Here is a 21,837-nt window from a genome sequence, read left to right as displayed (position 1 = left end):
GAACCAGCGCCTGGGTTTCAATGACGAACTACACAGTTGGGGTCAGCATCCTGACAGGAGATTGATGTTTCATCATCAGTGCCTCAGTCTGAGGTGATTGTTTGTGCATTTCTCATCTTCAGCAACTCTAAAGGTTTTGACATGCTTCCATTTGCATTTGTATTACAGCGGCCTGATCCCAACTTCTAGACATACCCATATTGTTTCTCACTTTCTACCGCACTGACCAATGTGAGCTCACACCGACAATCCTTCGCTCCCCCAAATTGAATTCATAAATGCACGGAAACTCAAGTATACCTATTTCAACAGAAAATAAAAACAGCTGATGTGGATAAACAAATTCAAAGTACAGTAAATGTAGTCTGTGTGCGTGCATATCTATGGGCATATACTGTGTATTTCTCCATGCATATGCATGCAGTGTGTATTCACAGGTGCATTCAGATTTGTGAAATAGTGTGGGTGTGCATAAGTGAATACAAGGGGCCTCTGAGAATATATATTGGAAATGCAAATCAGGGAACATCTATTAGGAGCCTTATTACCTGCTATATTGTCTTACAGTTCTTTGTCAAACTCTGTGCAAAAAAATACCAAGTGTAATGAGAAACATGCTGACAGGATTCTACCTATGTCAATCAATTTTCTGTGGATTGAGGGCCAGTGGTGACGCACCATTTTACCACTGGCAAAACTCGTCCTCTAAAGGTTGTATTACCAGCAGTCAGTCACTTGAGTGTTATGTAATTGGAAAGCACATCGGTCTGTATATTCTCGCCACTCACAGCAAGGATGATATCATTACAAAGTGCTTCTCTCATCAAATCCTCTCTTACCATCCGCTTTGAGCCGCACCCAGCTCATCGCAGTTTGAGCTTCAGCCATAAGGACTGTCATATGTCTGTATAAGAGTTTGCACGCTGCTTTGCCCCTACCTGAGAAAGCACAAGACAATCGCTCTTTATCTCCAAGTGTATACTCATGAGAAAGACAGAGAGATGCTAAGCAGGTAAACATCCAAGACTGCTAATGATGAGTGTTTGCCTGTGTTTTTGCATCTTAAGCGACCTTATGCAAGTAATTTAAGATGTCACTGAGAGAGAAAAAGAAGAGGAAGTTACTGGGCAGTGTGCTACTCTGGCAAAGGACCTGCAATGCACTGCTGAGCCCTACACCCACGTGCGAGTCACACACATTCCTAAAAAACAACAGCAGAAATCCCACTGGGGTCTGGGGAGGTGGGAGTGTCCCATGTGCTTATTAACGCTGCTCTGATTCCCTTGTCATAATACAGGAAACAACGAAAAAGCCTCAAGTAAACAGATAAGGGCCACCACAAGAGACAGAGAGAGAGGGTCAGGGAGGTCAGGGGCCCAGGGAGAGACAGTAAGAGGCAGACAGATACAGAGGGAGAGAGATGTGCTTACCAAAGCTAGTATTGCTGTGAACCGCAGCTGTGAAGAGTACTGTCAATAAGCTGACACTCCATAATGCAAAGGGGGCTGATGGGAAGGCCATGTTCGGGCACACAGATCCGCCTGTCTCACTGAATCCTCAGGAGGGCAGAGGAGCTCTGGAGTGTCACCTGCAGGGAAAGCAATGGTGAGATAAAGAAAGCAAGCAGGCAAGGCCAACTGGCCACTAATTGCATCCCCTGCCACTGGTTGGCTGCAGCTGAATAAACGCTTGGCCCACCCGTTACTCACGCGTTGCTCCATGGGTATTCATCGATCTGGTTGTGTCATACTATACCGACGACTGATTGAGGGAGGTGGGAGTAAGGAGAGAGTGGGCGGTGATAGAGCCAAACAGAGGAGTAGACGGAGATGGTGGCGATGTTTAAGTGTTAATGAGGGGAGACGAGACGAATGGGGGTGGTGGGGGGTGGTGTTCATATTACTGTCAATTTATTCCACTTTAACAAGCTGTGCGCATGTGGAAAGAAGGAAAACGAATGTTTCTGGGGCCATTTTCGAGCTCCAACTAACTCACTCTAATTAAAAATAACGCTAAGCAACATTCCCACAATTGGCAGTGAAAGAAAAAAGGAGAAGAGGAAAGACAATGAAAGACACAGCAGCAGCGGAGAGATACACCTGCCGCCCGCTGAGAATACACGGTGCGCTTTGCACTAGACCGGAGACGGACCGTCGTGCTTAATAGCTTCTCTGGCACTCGCTCTCACTCTCTCTCTCTCTCGCACTCCTTCTCTTCCTCTTTCTCTCACGCAGATTCCTTAAAATAGCAGTAGCTTGCGCAGAGGTGAGCCCTCGGTCCATCTGTGGACGGCTCCCTCATTGTCATCGCCGAGAGGGAACCGGGGCTGTAACGTTGGCTGCGGGACGGACGCACGAGCGGGCGGTTAGGGCGGGGACAAGGGGTGGGATGGAGTAATGGAGCGGAGGGGGGACGTGGAGGAGGGGGGGCATGTCATGGGAAAGGGATGTTGGGGACTAGAGACGGGGTGGGGGGTGTCTATGTTTATTGTTGCTCCAGCCCTTTCTGTTGAGTGATGTCGAGAAGCGAAAACAAAACTGGACCAAGTGTATCCATGGGAAATAACGCGGAAACTGAGCGCGAAGAACAGAAGTTCTTTGCTTACGCTTAACGTGGAGAGTGAAACCAATAAAGATGACGACAATAAAAATAATAACAACAATAATGAAAACAACAACAGCTCGCGCATGGCTACCTGCATTGCTGCGACGGACCGCGAGAGCACCAGAGGACTGGTTCTCAGGTCGGAAAACCAGTCCTTCTCCCGCGCTTGCAGAAAAATCTGGTGCTCTTGAGAATTTGGGAGACTCTTGAAAAGGCTGGAGAGAGGTGGCTGCTGCACACCCCGCGAGTTACGATCTTTTTTTCTGCAAAAGAGCGCGGAAAGAAAAAAAAGGAGGAGAGGAGAGGAGTCGGGAACAGCGCAGACAGCCCGACAACAAAACGTACATTTAGAGTAAATTATGAAACACTCAGGGATTATACACTTCTCTCCCTGGGCAGGCATAACGGATTACAGAGAGAGAGAGAGAAGGGAGACTCGCAGTGCGCACACGGACACATTCCTGGAGACGGAAAAGCGTCACCACTGACAGGTGTCTCCTGTCCGCCCTACAGGCTACATCCTAACCCTGTACATTAATACAAACTGTGAAACATTGCACGGCAATAACCACACGCTCACACACCGGTATAGTCCGCCTCCGGAGTCGGGTTTTGTTGATGCTGGTCTCCAATAAGGTCCCCAGTAAGGTCCCTCCTTTGATGCGCAGCAGTCGCTTGTTCAGAGCCTTCTTTCAATCTGCTTTTATCGACTTTTTTCTCTCTCCTTGTTCCTTCTCCCGACTCCTTGTTTTTCTTGCTTTTTCCCCCTCCGCTCACTCTCTCACTCTGTCTTTGTATCTCTATCCCTCTCTAGCTCGCTCTCCACGGCTACCGTTCACTGCAGCAAAAACAGACTGTCTGAAAGACGAGCGGGAGGGGAGGGGACACGGGAGGGAGGGATGGAGGGAGGGAGGGGATTTTAATACGATTTGGCCCGTACCACCGGGATAACAGGGCCAGAGCAGGGGCCTACTGACTGAGAGCAGCATGAAGGAGATGGAGCGGATAGTAAGATCTTACCATAGCGAAAAATCATCGTAATGTTGCTATAATATCCCACAGTGAGTCATCTGACCTTATCTGCCTTTATGGAATTTCATTATCCCCTGTTGTACATAAGCTCGCTTTATCTAAAGTTTCCATAGCCTACAGAGTAGGTACAAAATTCTTCTCCTGAATTCAGACCTACATATCTCATATCGGGTCATCTGAAGCTGATTGTCACGTTTCTCAGTGGAGTATAATGTTTCTTATCATTGATGCTTTGGAGCTATTACTTATATCTTGCAGATAGGCCCACTACTATTTCCCATCGGTTAGATAATTTCCATGGTTGCCTAATGATTTAACCGAGTCCTTGGCCTTGTGGAGTTGTGGGACTTCCGTTTCCTCCCTATTTTCCCAGAATACTGTAAGTCCTACTTTGCTGAGACGTTGTCGTTTCACAGTTTGTGCAGTAGTCCATTAATGTTTCTACATCATAATGGCTACACCCTTGGGAGTTTTGCATATGCTTGCAACGTTAAAGGGGAGAGTCCTTGTAGTTTTGACGTTTTTGACGTCAGTCCCGTTTGGGAATCAGGATCCAAGGGTGGAAGGGAGAGAGGGAGGAGGGGGAGGGGTTGTTCAACTTGCCAGAGAGGATTAAGGATTAGTTTGCGGGCGGATTAGGTCTGTGTGTGGGGAGGCATGATGGGGTTAAACATGGATGTCACGACAGCCCAATCAGTGGTGGTGGCAACAAACTGAAACCGAGGAGGTGGGGTTGAATGAAAAAATTAATAAATAAATAAAAAATTATAAAAACCATGGGGAGCGCGGGGGGAGTGGGGAGTGGTAGGGGAGTCGTGGCGTTTGAGAGATCTTCAAGCAAGCAGCTGCTTTCCCACACTGAAAGCAAATAACAATATCAGCTCTGGGCTCCCAGATTTGGGGGGTTTTAAAGATGGAAATAGTCCACCTTCAGGGATCCTTGAAAGGATTCAAGGTCCCCACCCTGATTTCCCTTAATTTAAAAATACACAATGACTTCCACCAACTCTTCTTCTCCACTCGCGCTGTACAATGTAGTTATGGTCTTTAATTCAATACAGAATCTGCATACAAAAAAAAAATTCTAGCACTATGAGTCATTTATGTTCAAAGTAAACCGGAGCCTTTATCTCTCCCTCTGTCTCTGAACCGAATGGGAGGATGGAAACGCGGCATCTGGCATCATTAAACACTTGTTACGAGGACGGCAAAAGGCTTTAAACGTTTAGCTGCTGCCGCTGCTTCAGGAAAGCTTTTTGCTCTGGTTTAAATGAGCGAACAGCCCCAGGTGCCGAAACCGTGAGCGTGCGCGCGTGTCCGCTGGTGAGACTGTGCAGTAATGTGCTCGCGTGATAACTTAGCGCGCAGCCTGGACAGTAAAGCTGGGAAGGAAGCCCCGTGAAGTTCTGCTATGGTTTCACGCCTTTTCCCTATTTCAAATCTGCATAGATGAGATGACCTTTGCGCGGTGACTTGGCTCCTGTGAAATTACCAGGCCAGATGCACTGTTTTTGAGCTTCTGCAAAATAAACACGACTATGAATCATCTTCTTTCCACCAATCCACCCTTGTCGTCGACAGTACAGAGCAGCTCTGTTATGCACATCTTATCTGCAAAGAACATTTTAAAAAAAAGTAAGCTTTATTCCGAACCCTTCTCATTAAAGGAAAAAAATTACAGCCGGATCCTTACATCCACATCTCTGCCGGGACTCGAACCCGGAGCCTCTGGATTAGAAGTCCAGCGCGCTATTCCATTGCGCCACAGAGACTGAGGCACCGTTTTTTCTATCAAAACCGGGTTTATACTCCCCCTCCCAGCCCTGCGCAGCATCCTCACCACCCCTCAGCATCAGGACCGCAGCTCTGTGGTGTAATAATTTGCCAAACGGTAGGGGGTGCTGCCGCCGCATAATCATCAGTGACTTAATGTCTCATAGAAACAGTGGGAACTCCCGCTTTTCATCCCCCATTTGTTTCGTGCAAGTTATCTCGTCAAAATATCATTATGGTGATGTTATCAGAGCAAAACTAAAAGATGGAACATTGTGCATTGGAAATGCATCAACAACTATGAGCCAGAGTGCTTGTTGTTTGTAGGGGAATGAAACAGCCAATACTTCTATTACCCCCCCATTTCTTTTTTTTACTCCCAAAAATGAGAAGAAATTCCGCAGGGTTTAGTGCAAACAGTCTATAAACAAATTCAGTCTTGGATCCTGCAGAGCCTGAGCAATTTTCCCATCCATCACAATAGAAAATTGCAGACCAATGGATGTGCAGCTCAGGTGGAAATGTGCCTGTTGTGTGGATAGGACTTTGTGTGGGGAATCCTGCGTATGCCAAATTAACAGCAATCAGACAAAAAACTCGTGTACAGAGAGGCATTTTGCAAGAGTTGATGTAACATTGAGCTGGCAGTGGTTAGGTATAGCAATGCCTGTCCAGCAACAGAGCTGATATGACTCTGTGGACATTACAACACCATCAAAAGCACTGAATTAACTCTTGACTTTTACAAATACTGGAAAAAACAGTTTGATGTGTCCTTTAGAAACAGACTGACAAAACGCATGACACAACACCCGAGAAAAAAAAAAAAAAATTATAATTATATATATATATATATATATATATATATATATATATATATATATATATATATATATATATACACATACATACACACATACACACACACACATATATATATTCATCAATAAACCAAAAAGACATTCTGCCTAACAGGCATTTCCCCTCCAGGCATCGGTTACAAATTAATGAGCCAATTTTGTTACAGCTAACCTCAGAACCTGTTTTTTGTTGATCAGTATGCACTTGTTACTGTACGCAGCACAAGCGGGAGTTGGATCTGACTTTACATCACAGCTTGCCTTTATTCACACTGCAGGACAAAAGCAGGTGAGATGCAGTGTGTAACTCCTGTGCGGCTCAGTTGGAGGTAAGGCCCGAGGCAGGCTGCCGGTGAGGAGCCTGTTCACATGCACAGCTTCCCCCACTGAGCTGCCTCTACATTTCAGCCTCTCCCTTCCCTGCCGTTAAAAATGTATCTGAGCATCTGCAGCCTGGATAAGTTAAAATATAAATGACAGCCTACAGTTTAAAAAAACAACAACACACAAACACACCTTTCTGTGCACAAACAACATCAGCAGACACACTGGTTGAACTGGCAGTGACTGAGCACTCAGGGCAAAGAAAAGTGATTAATGATTTTGACGTCACAGCACAATTAGGCAAATTACATAAGGCATGTAGGACATGTCTAATTTTGGCCGCTGGTTGTTGTTCACGCTGAGAACAAGTGTGAAATAAACTGGGTCACATTTGCATGCACCTTGCACTCTGCTGCTGCATTTGCTGACCCCAAAGACTCTCCAAGTGTAATTAATTCAAAGGAAGAAACATCAAAACATAATTTCTAAATTTAGAATAACATAATCCTTTATTGAACACTTTGATGACATAAGTCTGCATTAGGCCACGGTACATATACACAAAACAAAACTCCCACAGTGAAATCCAGTTCACGTTCACTTTAACTCGCTCTGTTCATCACGTCTGGTCCTGAGCTCAGATCATGAGCAGAGCTATTGACGTGATGACGGACAGACCAATGACTGTGTAGCCGGTGCGGTAGACCTCTGGAATTTTGAAGCCTTTGCCCATATCCCAGCCCTGATTAGATAATAATAAACAGAAGAAGATCATAAAAAGAACATTAAGCACACAAAAACAACCTCAGTTTATAAATGTTGGCAAATGTAATTAGTAAAATTAGTAAACATGACAAAAGCAAAACAAAAATCTGTATCCTCTTAAAAGCTTAAGCTAAGCAGTCCAGACACCTCATAAAACATGCAAATGGAAAAACTACCAAAGAATTTCAAACAGACTCTAGTGTGAGGAAGAAAAAGGTAAGCAGTTCCTCGGTTAAATCATTAGGCAATTTTAAAATTATTAAATCATTAAATCTTACCAAGTGGCGGATGCCGTTATAGGTGTGGTAAGATACTGGGAAGGCAATCCCGAATTTGGCCAGCCCAGTGAGAAATGGACCAATGGACAGTGAGTGGATTAAATCCAGGTAGTAGGGGTAGCTCCCTGGCAAAACCAGCGCTGCCACCGCAAATGCTGAGATAGCTAAACACAGACAGAAATCCTGAGACCACCACACCTTTCATAATCAGTAAGAAATTAAGACATGCAAAAAGAAGCTCCACATGCTTCTAACATTTTCTCTCCATAAGCCACTTTACCACATGATCCAGCTCACCAGTAATTTTGCAACATGTGAAAGCCTCAGTTATGTAAATACTTTTTTGTTGTTTTTTGCTCTTGCTGGAGTGACAGCCAAATAATGGATCTGGATCAAACAAGTGCTTCTTGGGCTGCCTGCTACAATGCACTGAACACAATGGCTTATTTAAAGCTTCTATTTCTGTATTGCCTGGATGATAAAGAATATAAACTAAACAACTCCGTGTGAGAAAAGACATTCTTTAAAATATTTATATACATACAGAAAGTTGCATTGAAAACTAAATGTTAAATACTGACTGTTATGTTTAGATGAACTGATATGGCTTCCTGTCAGTTGGTGATAGATTTACTTCCCTCACTGTGAATCGAAGTTGATTTCAGGCACGTGGTTACTCATGTGATTCTAATAGAAAGCTGAGAGACAGTAAGTGGCACTTAATGTCCGAGAGGTAGCCAGCCTGGCTGTTGAGTTTGGCCCTTATCGAGCCAATTAACACATAAACAAAGCTGATTCAGCTTTTACAGCATGTTCCATGAAGGTCAGCAGCACTGATATACAATACCACAATGACACGTGTTTTTACTCCAGGCGAATGACTGAAAGCTGTTAGCCATCTAGTGTTAATTTTCACATGTTAGGTTTAATTGTATTGAACAACTTGTGTTTTGTAATTCCAGTAAATGCTCTTAGTAAAAATCAATAGTGACAGACTACAATGCCCTGAAGACATTTCCAAGGTCACTTAAAAGCTGACAGTGGCTGTATAGCTTCTTTCACAACTGGTACTTCAAGGGCAAAACTAAATCATTTACTTGCTTTAACTTTAATTTTGGATGGAAAAAACAGATGTGTTACCTCCACTGAGCCCAATTCCAGTTCCTCTGTGCGTGATGGACATCATCATGGGGACAGACCACCTGAGACGCAAAACCCCCCCCCAAAAACCAGAGCACATTTAGCTTTCACACATACAGGCCTCAACTAATGATTATTTTAAATCTTTAAAACAGTTTTATGATGAATGAGGCTTTGATTTACAAGTAACAACACTGCAATTCTACATTTTAATCATGGAACTTTGATTTTGTGTCAGTGATGGATGCACATGCAAAGTTTGCATGCATAAATATGAATAAGCTAATGCTCTAGTACAGAACAGGCTAAACCCAGTGAAAGAGTATGACTTAAATCACTGGATTACAGATTGGAGAAGCTGAAGATTGTTGACAGTGTTAAAAAAAAAAAAAAGGTGCCCTGAGTCATCACAATGATCCCAAATGACAGAAAAATATTAAAGTTAAAAAAAAGGCAGCTGAACCAGGAGGGTAGCCTAGTGAGAAATTACATATACCGACATATACTGAACAAAAAAGGGGTTCTTTGCTGCAGGCGTTAGGATTGCAATAACTTGGTGACAGTACATTATAAGGTGCTTATTGCACTAAATCTCAGGTATTTGTGGGTTGCCCTGCTGTTTTATTAGCTTCAAAAGAATGAAAAACCTGCACAATCAGAAAAAATGATTTTAAAAGTAACAATATTTGCAGCTCAGAAAACGTGTTGCTGCAGATTTGAGGTGTCTCTGAAAACATAAAACAAATGGAGCAAATGACTTTTACTTTAACTGAGTCACATCTGAACAACACTGAGTAGACACCAGAAGGTATGCAGTACATACTTGTAGATGGTGACATGGGGAGACATGGGTCGGTTTAATCTCGAATTTTTGTCCCAAAACTTGTTCATCTCCTCCTTGGCTGTGGATCCCATTGGAGCCACACTGAAGAGGAGAGAAAATGGGGTGGTTACAGAAAACAAGTTTGCAGTAGCATCTATGTGTGCATTTATAAGCACTAACAAACAAGCACAGAACTCACTGTCTGTACAAGACACTGTACTGGGGTTTGGAGAGACAGACACTCTGACGTCCCAACGTCCTAAAGACATAAAAAACAAAAACAGGTTTAGATTTGAATCCTGGTTTACTTCAGAGTAAACCAGCAGCACCATGAGAAAGATATGTTGTAATGATGAAGATTTTTCAATAAGTAAACAGAGCTAAATAGGAACAAGGGGCAACAAGTCAACAAATTAACATAAAAAAGAACAATAACACATACAAAAAAAATAGGACACAAAAGAAGGTTTGAGCGTCGCTATTATTCATACTGTAAAATTGTTAATACTGTCAATAAAAAATGCTTAAGAGAGAATGATTTGTAGTTCGTTGTTGTATTTTTATAGTTCTATAAACAGTTATGGTCATAAATTTTGCATATTCGTTGGGAAAACCCAGCAATAAGTAAAGCCAAGTCTTAACTCCAGCTCTAGCGAGAAGGAACAAGTGAGAAGTGTCTGTTAAACAAACTCTAAAGGGTAATAGGTTCACTTCTACTAAACAAAGATCTGTTTCACATTTAAGGTAATTTAGACAACGCCAATCATTTGACAATCATTTGACCTGGGTAGAGTTACGACACTGTAACGGTGTAGTTCGATTATCACTTAACACAAACCTAAATCAAACAAATTCAGATTATCAACAGCGAATCAAGCATTCGTCAAGCGGTCATATGAAGGTTAAGGCGCCAAATAACCGCTTACGTCTGTCATTATTAACACTACTTGTCAAAGTCCACTCTCAGATAACCAAGAACATCTGACGCTAGCACGATAGCTACAGTAAGCTAGCGGCTTTCCACCACACTTGCGGTAAACAAGGATAATAAACGGAGACTACAAGTTACACCGAGGCGCGTCGACCTCAAACGTGCATTTAGTTTATTATACTTTTTCTCTACGCGCCTCAATATCCCAAAGAACAAGGAGTAAAAGCTTCCCAGAGCCCGAAAGTAATGCACTAAAGATAAACTGACCTTAGAAGCAGCGCCATGTTTGACGGACAGTGAGCGGAAGTGACGTTACGGATGTTGTTGTTCCGCGGCGTTCTGAAAAACCTTGAAGAGATTCAAGCTTGAAAAGGAGTTTGAACTGTCTGAGTGCTGTAAGGCATGGCGTAATGTTGAAGGTGACGTGTAATAATTCGGTTATTTTACAGAAAATGTCTGTTTTACTGTTGAAATTTTTTTTTTATCTGGAACCTCTTTGCAGCAAAATGCATCCAACTTTAAACGAAATCCCACATTTATTCACCATTTTAAGGCTGAAATCAATTTGTACTTTAAAATACTAAAATAACTAAAAAAAATGTCTGTTTCCTTCACTTTTATGAACTTCATGTTAAACACAAGAAATTTAGACAAAAATAAAATACTCACTGACACTTTATTTTATTTTATTAAAACATAGGTAAATCAGTATGCTAATGGAAATCAAATCAATATAAAAATGTAATGAAAAGGAAATGTGACTGTCTAAGTAAACTGTAAAATTAGGTTACATTTTTTAGAGTTTACTTCTTGATTTACAAGTGATTTCCTCTGGGTGCTCCGACTACCTCCCACTGTCCAAAGACAGTTATCAGCATCTGTAAGTGAATGTGAGCGTTGTTGTCTGCCTCTTTGGTACCCTTGTACACAACCTGTCACCTGCCATAACCTGTGTCCTACCTCTCAATCTCACCCGATGTCAGTTAGTATAGGCACAGTCCACTTGACAAAATGGACTGATGGAAGTATTTGTACATAGCTCTGTGGTTTTTAGTTTAAAATAATTGCAGCAACCCAGATGCCCTTCCTGACACAGTCCCAAAGGGATTTATGTTTTCTCCTGAGGCTGAACTTGGGAGCTTTTGCTTTTTAGGCAAATGCATAACCTACTACACTAAGGAGCTACTCTTTTATAACACTTCCTTGTTAGGATTTGGTTGTTTTTCTTTCTGTAACATGACAGCAACATGCAAACACTGAGTCTTTGTTTTCAGAAAAATTCCGACATATTTTTTTTATTCCTTTCAATCCTTTGCTTCCGTGGGTGAAACACAGAGTATTTTTATCCACTGGGGGAACAACTTTCCTAAATCAAATCTGCACAGGATGCTGAAAGAAAATATCAGATTCATTTCCTTTTTCATGTCTGGTGATGATTGCGGTTTAAGTCTGATTTTTAGAGGAGAAACACAACTACTTAGTGTGTGAAATCTGTCTGAATAATTTTTTTTCCATGCCTATTTTGTCTGGCTGCACCAACTAGCTTAGAGAGCCCAAGAGAAGTCAAAAAGATAAAGGAATATTTTTTCAAGAAGATCATTATTGGAATATCCTCCCATTCATCAATTGCAAGAATAAACTAGCCCACCAGTCATGTCTTCTGTCAAGTAAAATGGATGCATGGAACAAGTATTGTAAAATGGGAGCTCCATCCACTCCACACTCATAAATACAAATAATAATAATAATAATAATAATAATAAAGTTAGTGATGCCCAAAAGCTCTTCTAGATATTCCCAATTACCTCCTGTCACACACAAATCAGCCAGGGCATTAAAAACATCTGTGTAATATTGTACAGATTGTGTATTCCAACAGACAAAAGAGATAACCTGGCAGAAAATACTTTGGGTCTTGTTGGCTTGTTCCTTCATAACCTGCAGATGCTCAGCATGTTTGGAGATGACTGTCCTTGGGGTCTTCAGCAATGTTCAGAGGGATGGCACATCAAAATCAAGTTGCTTATATGACTTTGCAATAGGGAACAATACAGATAGGTGAGTAATGTTTAAATGATGGGCAGACATACTTTGGAATACATTTTATTTGTCAAATTTAACACAAACAACATCTGATACTCCCTTCCAGCCAAACGGGCCACAGTACATCACTTTGGTAGCAGCTTGTGTAAGGCACAAAGGTTTACATTACTATCACTCTGCTGGAAATGTTTTCTGATAAAGAGAAAAAAAGAGAAAACTCAAAAGCCTATTTTCAGCAGTATTTTTCTGATAATCAGATTTGTGAACTGATCCATGCAATATTACAACTGACAGACACGCACGCACAGTTTTACACTCATGAGCGCAAACAAACACATCTATGCATACACATGCACACACACACACACAGACCTCAAACTGACATTTTCTGAATGTTAATAATATGTCTCCTGCTCCACCCAGCCTGGAAGAGATGAAGAGAGAGAGGCAGAAAGACAAAGAGAGAAAGTGTCAGGGAACAAAATGACAGGCGAGCATTTTTCATAATATCCTTTTGTATCGCTCTATTTGTATTCATCTCATTGCCTTTGTCTCCGTACATTTCCAAATGAATCCCCTTATAACTCTAAGACTTTGATCAGCCGTCCGTGACACACAGATTAACAGAAATGATGAACTGTCACGATAAATTGTATTTGTCTCCCCGTGTCTTGCCCCTCATCTGCTGTAAGGCAGTGGCAGTGAACAGATTTTGAGCCATTGTAAGGTGCCCGTATCATCTGCATAATCTTCATTACATATCTCAAGAGTCTTCATCAGCCTGCTTTAATTTCCTTTCTAATAATTTTCAGCTGGCTCTGGTTGTGTGGTACAGGTTTAAGTTTCCTGGTTTAAGTTTTACATATGAACATGAATAGGCTGCGATCAGCTCTGCACACTATATACTGCAATTGCAACAATAGGTTGTGAACCCTTTGGAATTTTCCATATTTTTGTATAAACATATTCTAAAATATCCAGTTTTGCTAAAGGAAGAAAAACAAAACAACATGAATTATATTACACAATAATATTACTTGGTCCTTAACATTTTGAGGAAAAAATAGTCAGTATTACAGATCTGTGAATGGCACCTGAACCTCTGTTTTCAGCATCCTATGTGACACTTTTGTGCAGCAATAAATGCAAGTATAAATATGCAGTAAAAGGTGATCAATTCTGCACACTGGCTTCGAGGAATTTAGTCCATTTCAGTATTGCAAACACAAAACTTTGGGTTCTCTCACACAAACTGCTTGCTTCGGGCTATTCCACAATTTCTACAACATAAAGGTTTGGACTTTGACTCGACTATTGCAAAACATTAACTGTATTCTTCCACTACCATTCCTCAGTAGAAATATTTTTGTGCTACGAGTTGTTTTCTGGCTTTATGCACTTTTCTTTTGAGATTCGTGTTCTTGACTTTACTGTGAATGTATTCAAATTAAGGCTGGGTGACATGGAAAGTTTTTTTATATCAGTCAGATATATCGATAGATCACAATATATGTACTTTTTAAAATAAATAACATAGGTCCATAATTCTTTCTGAAGATAAAAAACAGGAAACGATGGATACAAAAAATATTATTTATATTATTTTTTTTGTTTTATCTTCTGCGGGAATAAGTAAGGATATCGTTTCCATTCTTTGTGTGGATTTTCCGGTACAATGTTTTTAATTTTGTGAATATTAAAACATTTCATGAAGGAAACATTAATGAACACTAAAACATTATTTTAGCAAATACTTTCTTATACTTTTTTTTTTTAAATTTAGTTAACTCTACTCTGCACACCTAATTCTCACCTAAACCTGGATCATTAGGTCATGTAACCCATGACAAGAGCAGTGATCATGCATGATATGACAGAGTGCTGAGCGAGGCAGAAAGGATTTTACTCAGATTTGTACAAGTGGAGTCATACTGAGTGCTGTCAGGAAAGGAGGTGGAGGAAGGCCAGACATGAGAGCTGGAAGGTGAAAGCTCAGAGGAGGACATACCAGCGTTTGAGGAGCCTGAGCAGGGTCAAAATGATGACACCCAAAGTTCATTATGGATGAGGAGTATTGCGTAAGCTAGGGCTCTGAAGTTGTGGGATTTGGTTTCTCGACTGCCTGTGAAGCGAATAATCTTTTCATGATTTCATCAGATTGAGGCAGAAGGTTGCATTTTTTAAGGAGATATCACCTTCAAGAGAGCTTTAGTCTTTGCCCCCTGATCGGACGTTAAGATCATTTGTTACTCTGATCGACTGGCCAATCTCCAAGAATCTATCTCAACTTATTGAATTGTCTATAACTAGGAACCAGTAAAGTTGGATCCTAGGTTATCCAAGTTATGTCATGAACACAGATATGCTGAAGAATGTTTTCAGCTCCAGAATGCGTTACATTTTAATGCTACCTTCAGCATTAAAACTTAAAACCACTTCCTTCTGGTTTGTGTCTTCTGACATCTTTTAGTCTAAGACCTGGTTTGCTCTTTACTGTTTGATGTAATCAGCAATGGCGTGTCCAGCGGGGTGGCCTGGGGGGGCACAGGCCACCCCCCAAACCAGACTGGCCACCCCAGGTGCCACCCCAAAGGCAAAACAATAAAATTCAATCAAATATCAAATGTCCGATTATGTTTTCACGGTGACGCTCAGATATCTGAGTGTAAGTGAATGCAGCATCGCTTCTGCGCTATGCGCATCACGTTAGCAAAGGTAGGAGAGCCAAGCGCGAAAGACGGCACTGCAGGAAACAATTTTTCGGTGAAAGAAAATGAGGACAGAATAAATGTCCCGGTAAGTAATATCAAGTTTGTTGAGTTTAGTAAACTTCGGTGAAATTAGAATACCAAGGAAAAAAATAACACTTAAAGAATTATTGCAGCTGTGGAATATTTCAGACAGTATGCTACTGAGGGCAGCTAACATAAGAGTTATGAGTTATAAGATATAATCTAAGTCGTAACATTGCTGTATGGAGCTGCAAATTTGGTTGCAGGTTAACATAGCTGGACTGGCCATCGGGCATACCGGGCATATCCCCAGTGACTTATTTTTTATTTTTTTTGTAACGGCATGAACAATGAGAGGTGGTGGATTGGCCAGATGCAGGTCGATGTGTAGAAATAACTCCGTTGTTTGGTGGTGGCTATGACGGGGCTTCCACAGAGGCAACAGGTGGATGAGGGAAGGGGAGGCAGGAGGAGAGACCCGAAGCAGCCGCCAGTCCGAGTGTCAGGTGAACTGAACTTCAGGTAAGAAGTTATGACCTGCAGTCTATCTGGGTCAGATATAAACCAAGTTTAGGTGGAGTTTATTTTCATGTTGCTGACTTTTTACTGTCAGTTGCAATAACTCATACTGCGTTCTAGCCAGCTTGATGGAGTTTTTATACAGCTGGGTGGGTGCTATGATGTTACTGATAGTGAACTTTATTTTATTCATAAGGTTAGTAGAGTTGCCAACGGCGCCTTAAAAAAATGGAATGGTCCCTCATTCAGAGAAAATATTACACGTTTCGTATTGAGCTGAGAAGAGACGCAGTTTGTCCCGGACTTTAGCTAGAATGGAAAAAAGACACAAAGCTGGAGTTATTCTGTGTTTACGCTGCACAGCTGCCTCTTCTTCTCTCATTCTCTCCCCCTGCCTCTCCTGTTGCTACTTCAATCATGAAACTGATCAATGATCAGCTGATCAGCTTTTCTCTCTTGTTTATTTATCGCCCACTTTGCGCCAGAAAGAGGAAACCAGCGGATGTCGCGCTAAACAACAGCAGCACGTTTAAGCTTGATCAGCTGTTGTTAGAATGTATTTAATATTAATTTCTAGTATCAGCTGATGTTTGCTGGAGCCACAGCTGTAAAGCTGCTGGTCATGATGTCTGTTTAGATATGTGGTGAGAGGGAAACATGAAGATGAAACCAGGAGATGTCCTTACTGAACCATCAGAGCTGAACAGGTGATGGAGAAACAGGTTTACCTTTTAGGTGACATGAATGAGTTGAAGTTATCAACTGTTTCTGAGAGATAAATAACACCAGGATCCTTTTTTATGTAGCTGACAGCTGGTAACTGTGCAGGGGCGGGTCTAGCAAAGTTTTGCCAGGGGGCCAGGTAGGGCATTAACAGGGAAAGGTGGGCACAAAGAAATACTTGTCTTTCTTATTCTCATTTAAAATATCTAGCTTTTATTAAATAATTATCTAAATCTTACAACCAAAGTTTTTATCTGACGTAAAATGTATAGAAATCATACATATACCAACAAGACTGTACATCACTGTCACAACAGCATTTGTTTTCATTCAAAGGCTTTATGGCTTTACTACCTGGTGGGTCGGTCTGTAGTCAAAATGCCCGATTTTCTGTCCCAGTCCAGCCCTGCAGGTTAATACTGGCAGTGTCACCATGCCAGCTGACTGTATTTTATCATCAGCCAGTGTTGTTCTTTATCAATATTACCAAAGTTTACGATAAGGCAGCATAGAAAGTATTTACTTGCTTTCAGGTTTCATTCAAATGTTAGTCTTTTCAGTTGTTTCCCCACTTTTTTCCTGTTTCAAAATCAAACACCAGTTTGTGAGAAGATTATCTTCTTTTTTTAACAGGCAGATAAAGTTTTGCATTGGCATTGGCTAATTTGTCAATTGTTTGTTACAAATGTTCGTATTTTAATTTTCAAAAATGTTTTTGCCCAAAACATATGTGCACTATATGTCAGTAAAAATACTATGCAAATATTGCTGTCCTTGAATGCTGAGTAAACACTGACAAAGCACTGATTGTATCTCTTGTACTTTATCAACGCAGTATCTAAAAACTTTGCACCGTAGTGGTTAAAATCTCATTCTAATAAGAGTTAAAAGTGCATTTGGTTATTAGGTTTATAGGATTATTGAATTATGGTTAAGGGTTGGTAGAATTTTTTTTTAAAACATTATCTGCCAATTAAATCTGCCACCCTTCTCCAAATCTGTGCCCCTACCTGGCCCCCCCAACAAAAATTTTCTAGACACGCCACTGGTAATCAGAGGTCCAACTCTCTTGGCAGTAGTTTCAGTATGGTTGAAATTAAAGTGAAAAAGGCAGGAAATGTAGAGTTAGCATATATATTATATATGCTTATATTATATATACTTTTAGGATATATATTATTAATCAATTAATAATTAATGTAAATCAACAGGGTAAAAGTGTGTAAAAAATGTTCAGCTTCTCAGCTGAAAAGGCTTCTAGAAATTTGTAATACCTGAAAACTTCAGAGCCCTACATGATACAACACTTCTTATTATGGGTGAGTACCATCACATTGTTGCTGCACAGGCTCCTCAAATGCTGATATGTCTTCCTCTGACCTTTCACCCCTCTGCTCTAATGTCTGGCCTTCTTCCACCTCATACCCCTGACAGCAATAAGACTGACCACCCCTGCCACAATTTTGAGAAAATTCCTTTCTGCTTCACTCTGCCCTTTGCTTCCTGAAGTATGGACAAAGGTTGAAAATGCAATGTGATAAGTCCTTTTGTCCACTGGCTAAAATTTGTTTCAGAAGCCATAAAATTACTCTACCTTTCTGAAATCGTATTAAATCTTTGACTCTCAAAGAAGATCTCAAGAAGCAGTTTGATTTTTAGTAATGGAAACATAATATCTGCAAAATTATTATCACCTAATTTTATGGTCATAAAATTGGAAGCTGCAGTTCCCATCATTTTGGGAAAAAAAATCCATGTGCTGTCTCAGCTCAACCCCCACAAATGTGGGATGTCCTCATTCGTCGGGATGTCCTATTTACAGCACAGCAGGACTCGTATAGATTGCATAAATGATCGCTGTCTTAAAAATCTCATGTCCTCCACGAAGGACAAAATCATATATCAGGGAACCCACACGGTATCGTTTCTTTTCAATAGATTTAACCTTTAAACTGAAGTTGCTGGATTTGGTTTCTTAACTGCCATACAGTACACCGGCCTGTGAAAGGGATCACTCAATTGTGATCCACTTATGCTTCACGACAACATATCAATTAATAATTAATTAATTCTTTAAAAAGCACAAGAAGTGCAGTTCTGACTCAGTGAAGAGGGCAGTGAGGCTCTTATATGGATCAGATATGTGACTTGACCACAAATCTGATGTTGTAGCAAAGTGTGACTCAGATGTTCTCCTGTCTCTTTACACTCCACGCGCAGCTGGAAAAGTGCCGTCTAAGGGAAATGGTCAGGGACTCGGTAACGAGGGTCAGTTACTTGAATCATTCACTTAAATCTGACATTTTTGGCTCTGTTTACATTACATCACATATTTTACAACAAAGTAAACTGTTGCATCAGTGTCTCTTTGTTTTTCGTCACTGGGCATGGTACAAGAGAAAGTGTCTGGTACTGTAAAGTCTTGCATTGTGCAGGTAAACATTCAGCTGTGGGTTTTGCAAACATTCTTCTGTGCATCTGTGCAACTTTAAATAGCCAGAAATCTTTCCACACTACTGAACATTTCAACGGTGTTCTCATCTTTTGAGCCTCGGGCTGTGTTCGATGCGCTGTCATGTTTAGCAATGCTTCGTTAAAATTTTATGTTGTCATTTTGTCTTTTCATCTTACTCACACTCCTAATGTACTGATGTGTATGGCTACAGTAGCCCAAACATTAGCACATGTGCAGCTGTCAGTGGCTCCTCTTACGCTGTGTGTGTCTTAACCTGATGTTGCTTTAACTCTATTCCAACCAGGGGACTGATAAGACGTATAACTCTTCTTGTTGTCACTGGCCTGTCAATCGGTTGTCTATCAAAACATGGCTAGAATGATTAGCGTTGCCTTTACATTGACCATGTCCAATGCTTCTTTTGACGAAAAGGTAATTTGGAATAACTGTCTTTATCCTTTTATCATCCAGCTCGAGTTCAAATATCATTCAGGCTTGTCTCTGTCTCCTTGAAGCCCTGCAATGCAAGCCATTGTTCAGTATTTTGATAGTGGACAAACATGGATATTAGACAGTGTGAGAGAGGTCTTTAGATGATCAGTTTCCTCTGGTTCATTTGTTACCTGCCAGACTGTTGAACATCAGTCATGAACAGTATGCATGACTGTGGATTGGTGAAGTGCAGACTCTTTAAATATGGTGATGAGCATTGACAAAGATTCTGTGAAAGTTCTCAGAAGTATAATATGTTGTAGTAACGATACACTCTGAAAATCATGTCCTCCAAAGATAAGACTTTAACAGATCCCTGTTCTTTAGGCTCATTAAAACATCACACCCTCACACCTGATTTTTAACATCTAATTAACTGCTAAGTCTAGAGGTTCACATACTTACAGATGTGTAATACTGCATAGTTTCTCTCAATAAATAAATAGCCGAGTCTAATATTGTTGTCCTGTTTGTTTAACCGTGTGCTCTCTTCTTGAGTGACATTATATATTTTTGCAGATGTATAAAAAAGGGGTCACAGATGTTTTCATACAGCAGCATTTAGCACAGAGGAATGGTTTTCATTTTTGGGAATAATTAGACATTTATTTATAAAATGTATTACCCATCAAAAGTTTGGGCCATTTAGAAATTAGTTTGTGATCGATTGGTTGTTAATTATCATTGAATTCTGTTTTCCATTATAATAATATAATACCCATTTGTTCATGCCAGGACAGCAGAAACTGTTGCACCGGTTAAACAAACTACAAAAAAATCCTAAATGAAAATACACTAATATTCCTTTTCTAAGCAATTAAAACCATGTGCAAATTCTGGAGTCTGGCTCGTGCTCAGCTGTGAACCACAGTCGCTCAGTTCTCTTTCTGTTATGTTAGCTTTGTTTGTACAGGCATTATTTAAACATATTTAATTATTTAGCAGTTTATTTAATGTAATAGCACTCGTTTATTTCAATAAGAACACTGATGAGTTTCAGAAGAAAACACTTTTTGTGGCTTTTTTCTCCAAACAATAATCAAACCAACAAAGACTGATGCTCCAAACACTCAAGTAGTCAGTTTGTTTCCTCTTTTTAATCAGCAGAGCAGTTCTTTTTCAAGTGTGCTAAGGTAATTAGAAAAGGCTTTTTTCTATGATGAATGATCATTTAACTTTTTAACCTGAGAAACCTCAGACATCACAATGGAGCACAGAAGTAATCGGTGATGAAAATGGGTTTTTCAATGGGCTGTTTCATTTCTAAAATGGATATTTCAAAACAGAGACATTAAGTGAACTCAAAATTCTAAGCAGTAATGCATGATCTTAATCCTTCCTGGATCAGCTTTGACTGAAAACTTGGCCCGAGTATCAGATCACGTTAGATTTCAATGACAGAGCAAACTGCCAGAAAGCGCTGCATTTACTTGCTATTTTGTGAGAAATCAAAACTGGAAGACAATAATCAATGAAGTGTTGCAGAGTCTGCATTTTTGAAAGCTGGAGAATTGTTCAGCATTGACTGGTTTGCATTCTGCTGGATGGCTGACAGATTTCAGCCGCTTTACTAAATACTGGGCATGAAGGACTATTTGTGGAAAAAGCAAAGCTTCTGAATGATGTTTAACAATACGTGTAAAAAAATAACAATAATATTAAAATCTGTCAGGAAAACTTGGTGAATTACTAAATTTACATGAAGTCACATGAATTGTGAGAGTTCAAAAAGACAGCTGCCTCCAGTGGTGAAAGATATTGCTCTCAAACCCATGAATCACAGGAGAAACCGGATGAACCAGAAGAACTGCAGTGATGGACTGTGAAGCCTGCATTTGCAAGTGTAAGAAGTTGTCAGAAATAAACTATGCTTTTAATATTACACCAAAAACACTAAAGCTTACTTGCTTTGCTGTACATGCGCTACACTCGACACTGTTGGCTACCTGTACTTTTATTTTTAATCTCAGTCCACACCACTTCAAGGTGCTTTTATATATATATATATATATATATATAAATACCTTGTGCTTGTTTGGAATGACATTGAACTCAATCTTCTTCTACAAGTCACCATCTGTCAAATGCTTGCTGGGATGCTTTAGGTGAGCTCAACAGAGCAGAGCTGTGGCAACACTGTCAATCAATGTGTCCTTAAAGGACTGGACAGTCTTCTCTTTTATGGTGTTTATTTTTACAAGGACAGAAGGCTGAGCGAGTTACACAAGGTAGAAGGAAAGCTTTTAAAAGTTTGGCACATGTGGTGGTTGAGATAGGGGTTTCAACTGCTATACTGCACCATCACTTGATTATTATTCTAGCTTATTAAGAAGATAAATAAGC

General features: G+C 40.5%; 3 protein-coding genes and 1 non-coding gene across 10 annotated transcripts in view; all 4 read right to left on the bottom strand.

Moving 5' to 3' along the window:
- cadm3 (cell adhesion molecule 3) overlaps positions 1–3,484 on the bottom strand; it is a 112,686-nt gene extending 109,202 nt beyond the window's left edge. For 4 of the 5 annotated variants that reach the window (XR_014889614.1, XR_014889615.1, XM_085255755.1 and 1 more), the window contains exons 1-2: positions 3,189–3,484; positions 1,431–1,588 (exon numbers count right to left, since the gene is read on the bottom strand). Coding sequence is in view for 3 of the 5 variants with exons in the window: in XM_085255755.1 (XP_085111881.1) it covers positions 1,431–1,521 (91 nt within the window). In the remaining 2 variants the exon portion in view is untranslated. Of the gene's footprint in view, positions 1–1,430; positions 1,589–2,695; positions 2,926–3,188 lie in introns of those variants that run through there. The other variant, XM_085255756.1, reaches the window with a different exon arrangement.
- Positions 3,485–5,334: 1,850 nt separating this feature from the next.
- trnar-ucu (transfer RNA arginine (anticodon UCU)) lies at positions 5,335–5,408 on the bottom strand. The gene has a single exon. It is a non-coding gene; the product is annotated as a tRNA-Arg (tRNA).
- Positions 5,409–7,075: 1,667 nt separating this feature from the next.
- Positions 7,076–10,878, bottom strand: sdhc (succinate dehydrogenase complex, subunit C, integral membrane protein). The gene is made up of 6 exons (XM_085255218.1): positions 10,798–10,878; positions 9,799–9,858; positions 9,600–9,701; positions 8,777–8,838; positions 7,637–7,800; positions 7,076–7,335 (listed from the first exon to the last, which is right to left on the bottom strand). The coding sequence occupies exons 1-6, from the start codon at positions 10,812–10,814 to the stop codon at positions 7,231–7,233; spliced, it is 510 nt and encodes a 169-aa protein (XP_085111344.1). The 5' UTR covers positions 10,815–10,878; the 3' UTR covers positions 7,076–7,230.
- A 1,739-nt stretch (positions 10,879–12,617) lies between these two features.
- Positions 12,618–21,837, bottom strand: part of atp1a2a (ATPase Na+/K+ transporting subunit alpha 2a) — a 54,101-nt gene continuing 44,881 nt past the window's right edge. The window contains exons 24-25 of one of the 3 annotated variants that reach the window (XM_085256081.1): positions 12,946–12,997; positions 12,618–12,765 (exon numbers count right to left, since the gene is read on the bottom strand). In XM_085256081.1, coding sequence (XP_085112207.1) covers positions 12,969–12,997 — 29 coding nt within the window. In that variant the 3' untranslated portion in view covers positions 12,618–12,765; positions 12,946–12,968. Of the gene's footprint in view, positions 12,998–21,837 lie in introns of all 3 variants that reach the window. The other 2 variants (XM_085256082.1, XM_085256083.1) reach the window with 2 other exon arrangements.

Source organism: Mchenga conophoros, linkage group LG18, assembly GCF_057382185.1.
Source record: "Mchenga conophoros isolate Kocher_MC1m ecotype Shallow Benthic linkage group LG18, M_conophoros_male_GT1.1, whole genome shotgun sequence".
Lineage (NCBI taxonomy): Eukaryota > Metazoa > Chordata > Actinopteri > Cichliformes > Cichlidae > Mchenga > Mchenga conophoros.
The sequence above is the reverse complement of the archived record's forward strand: the minus strand, read 5'-3'. Positions and strand labels throughout refer to the sequence as shown.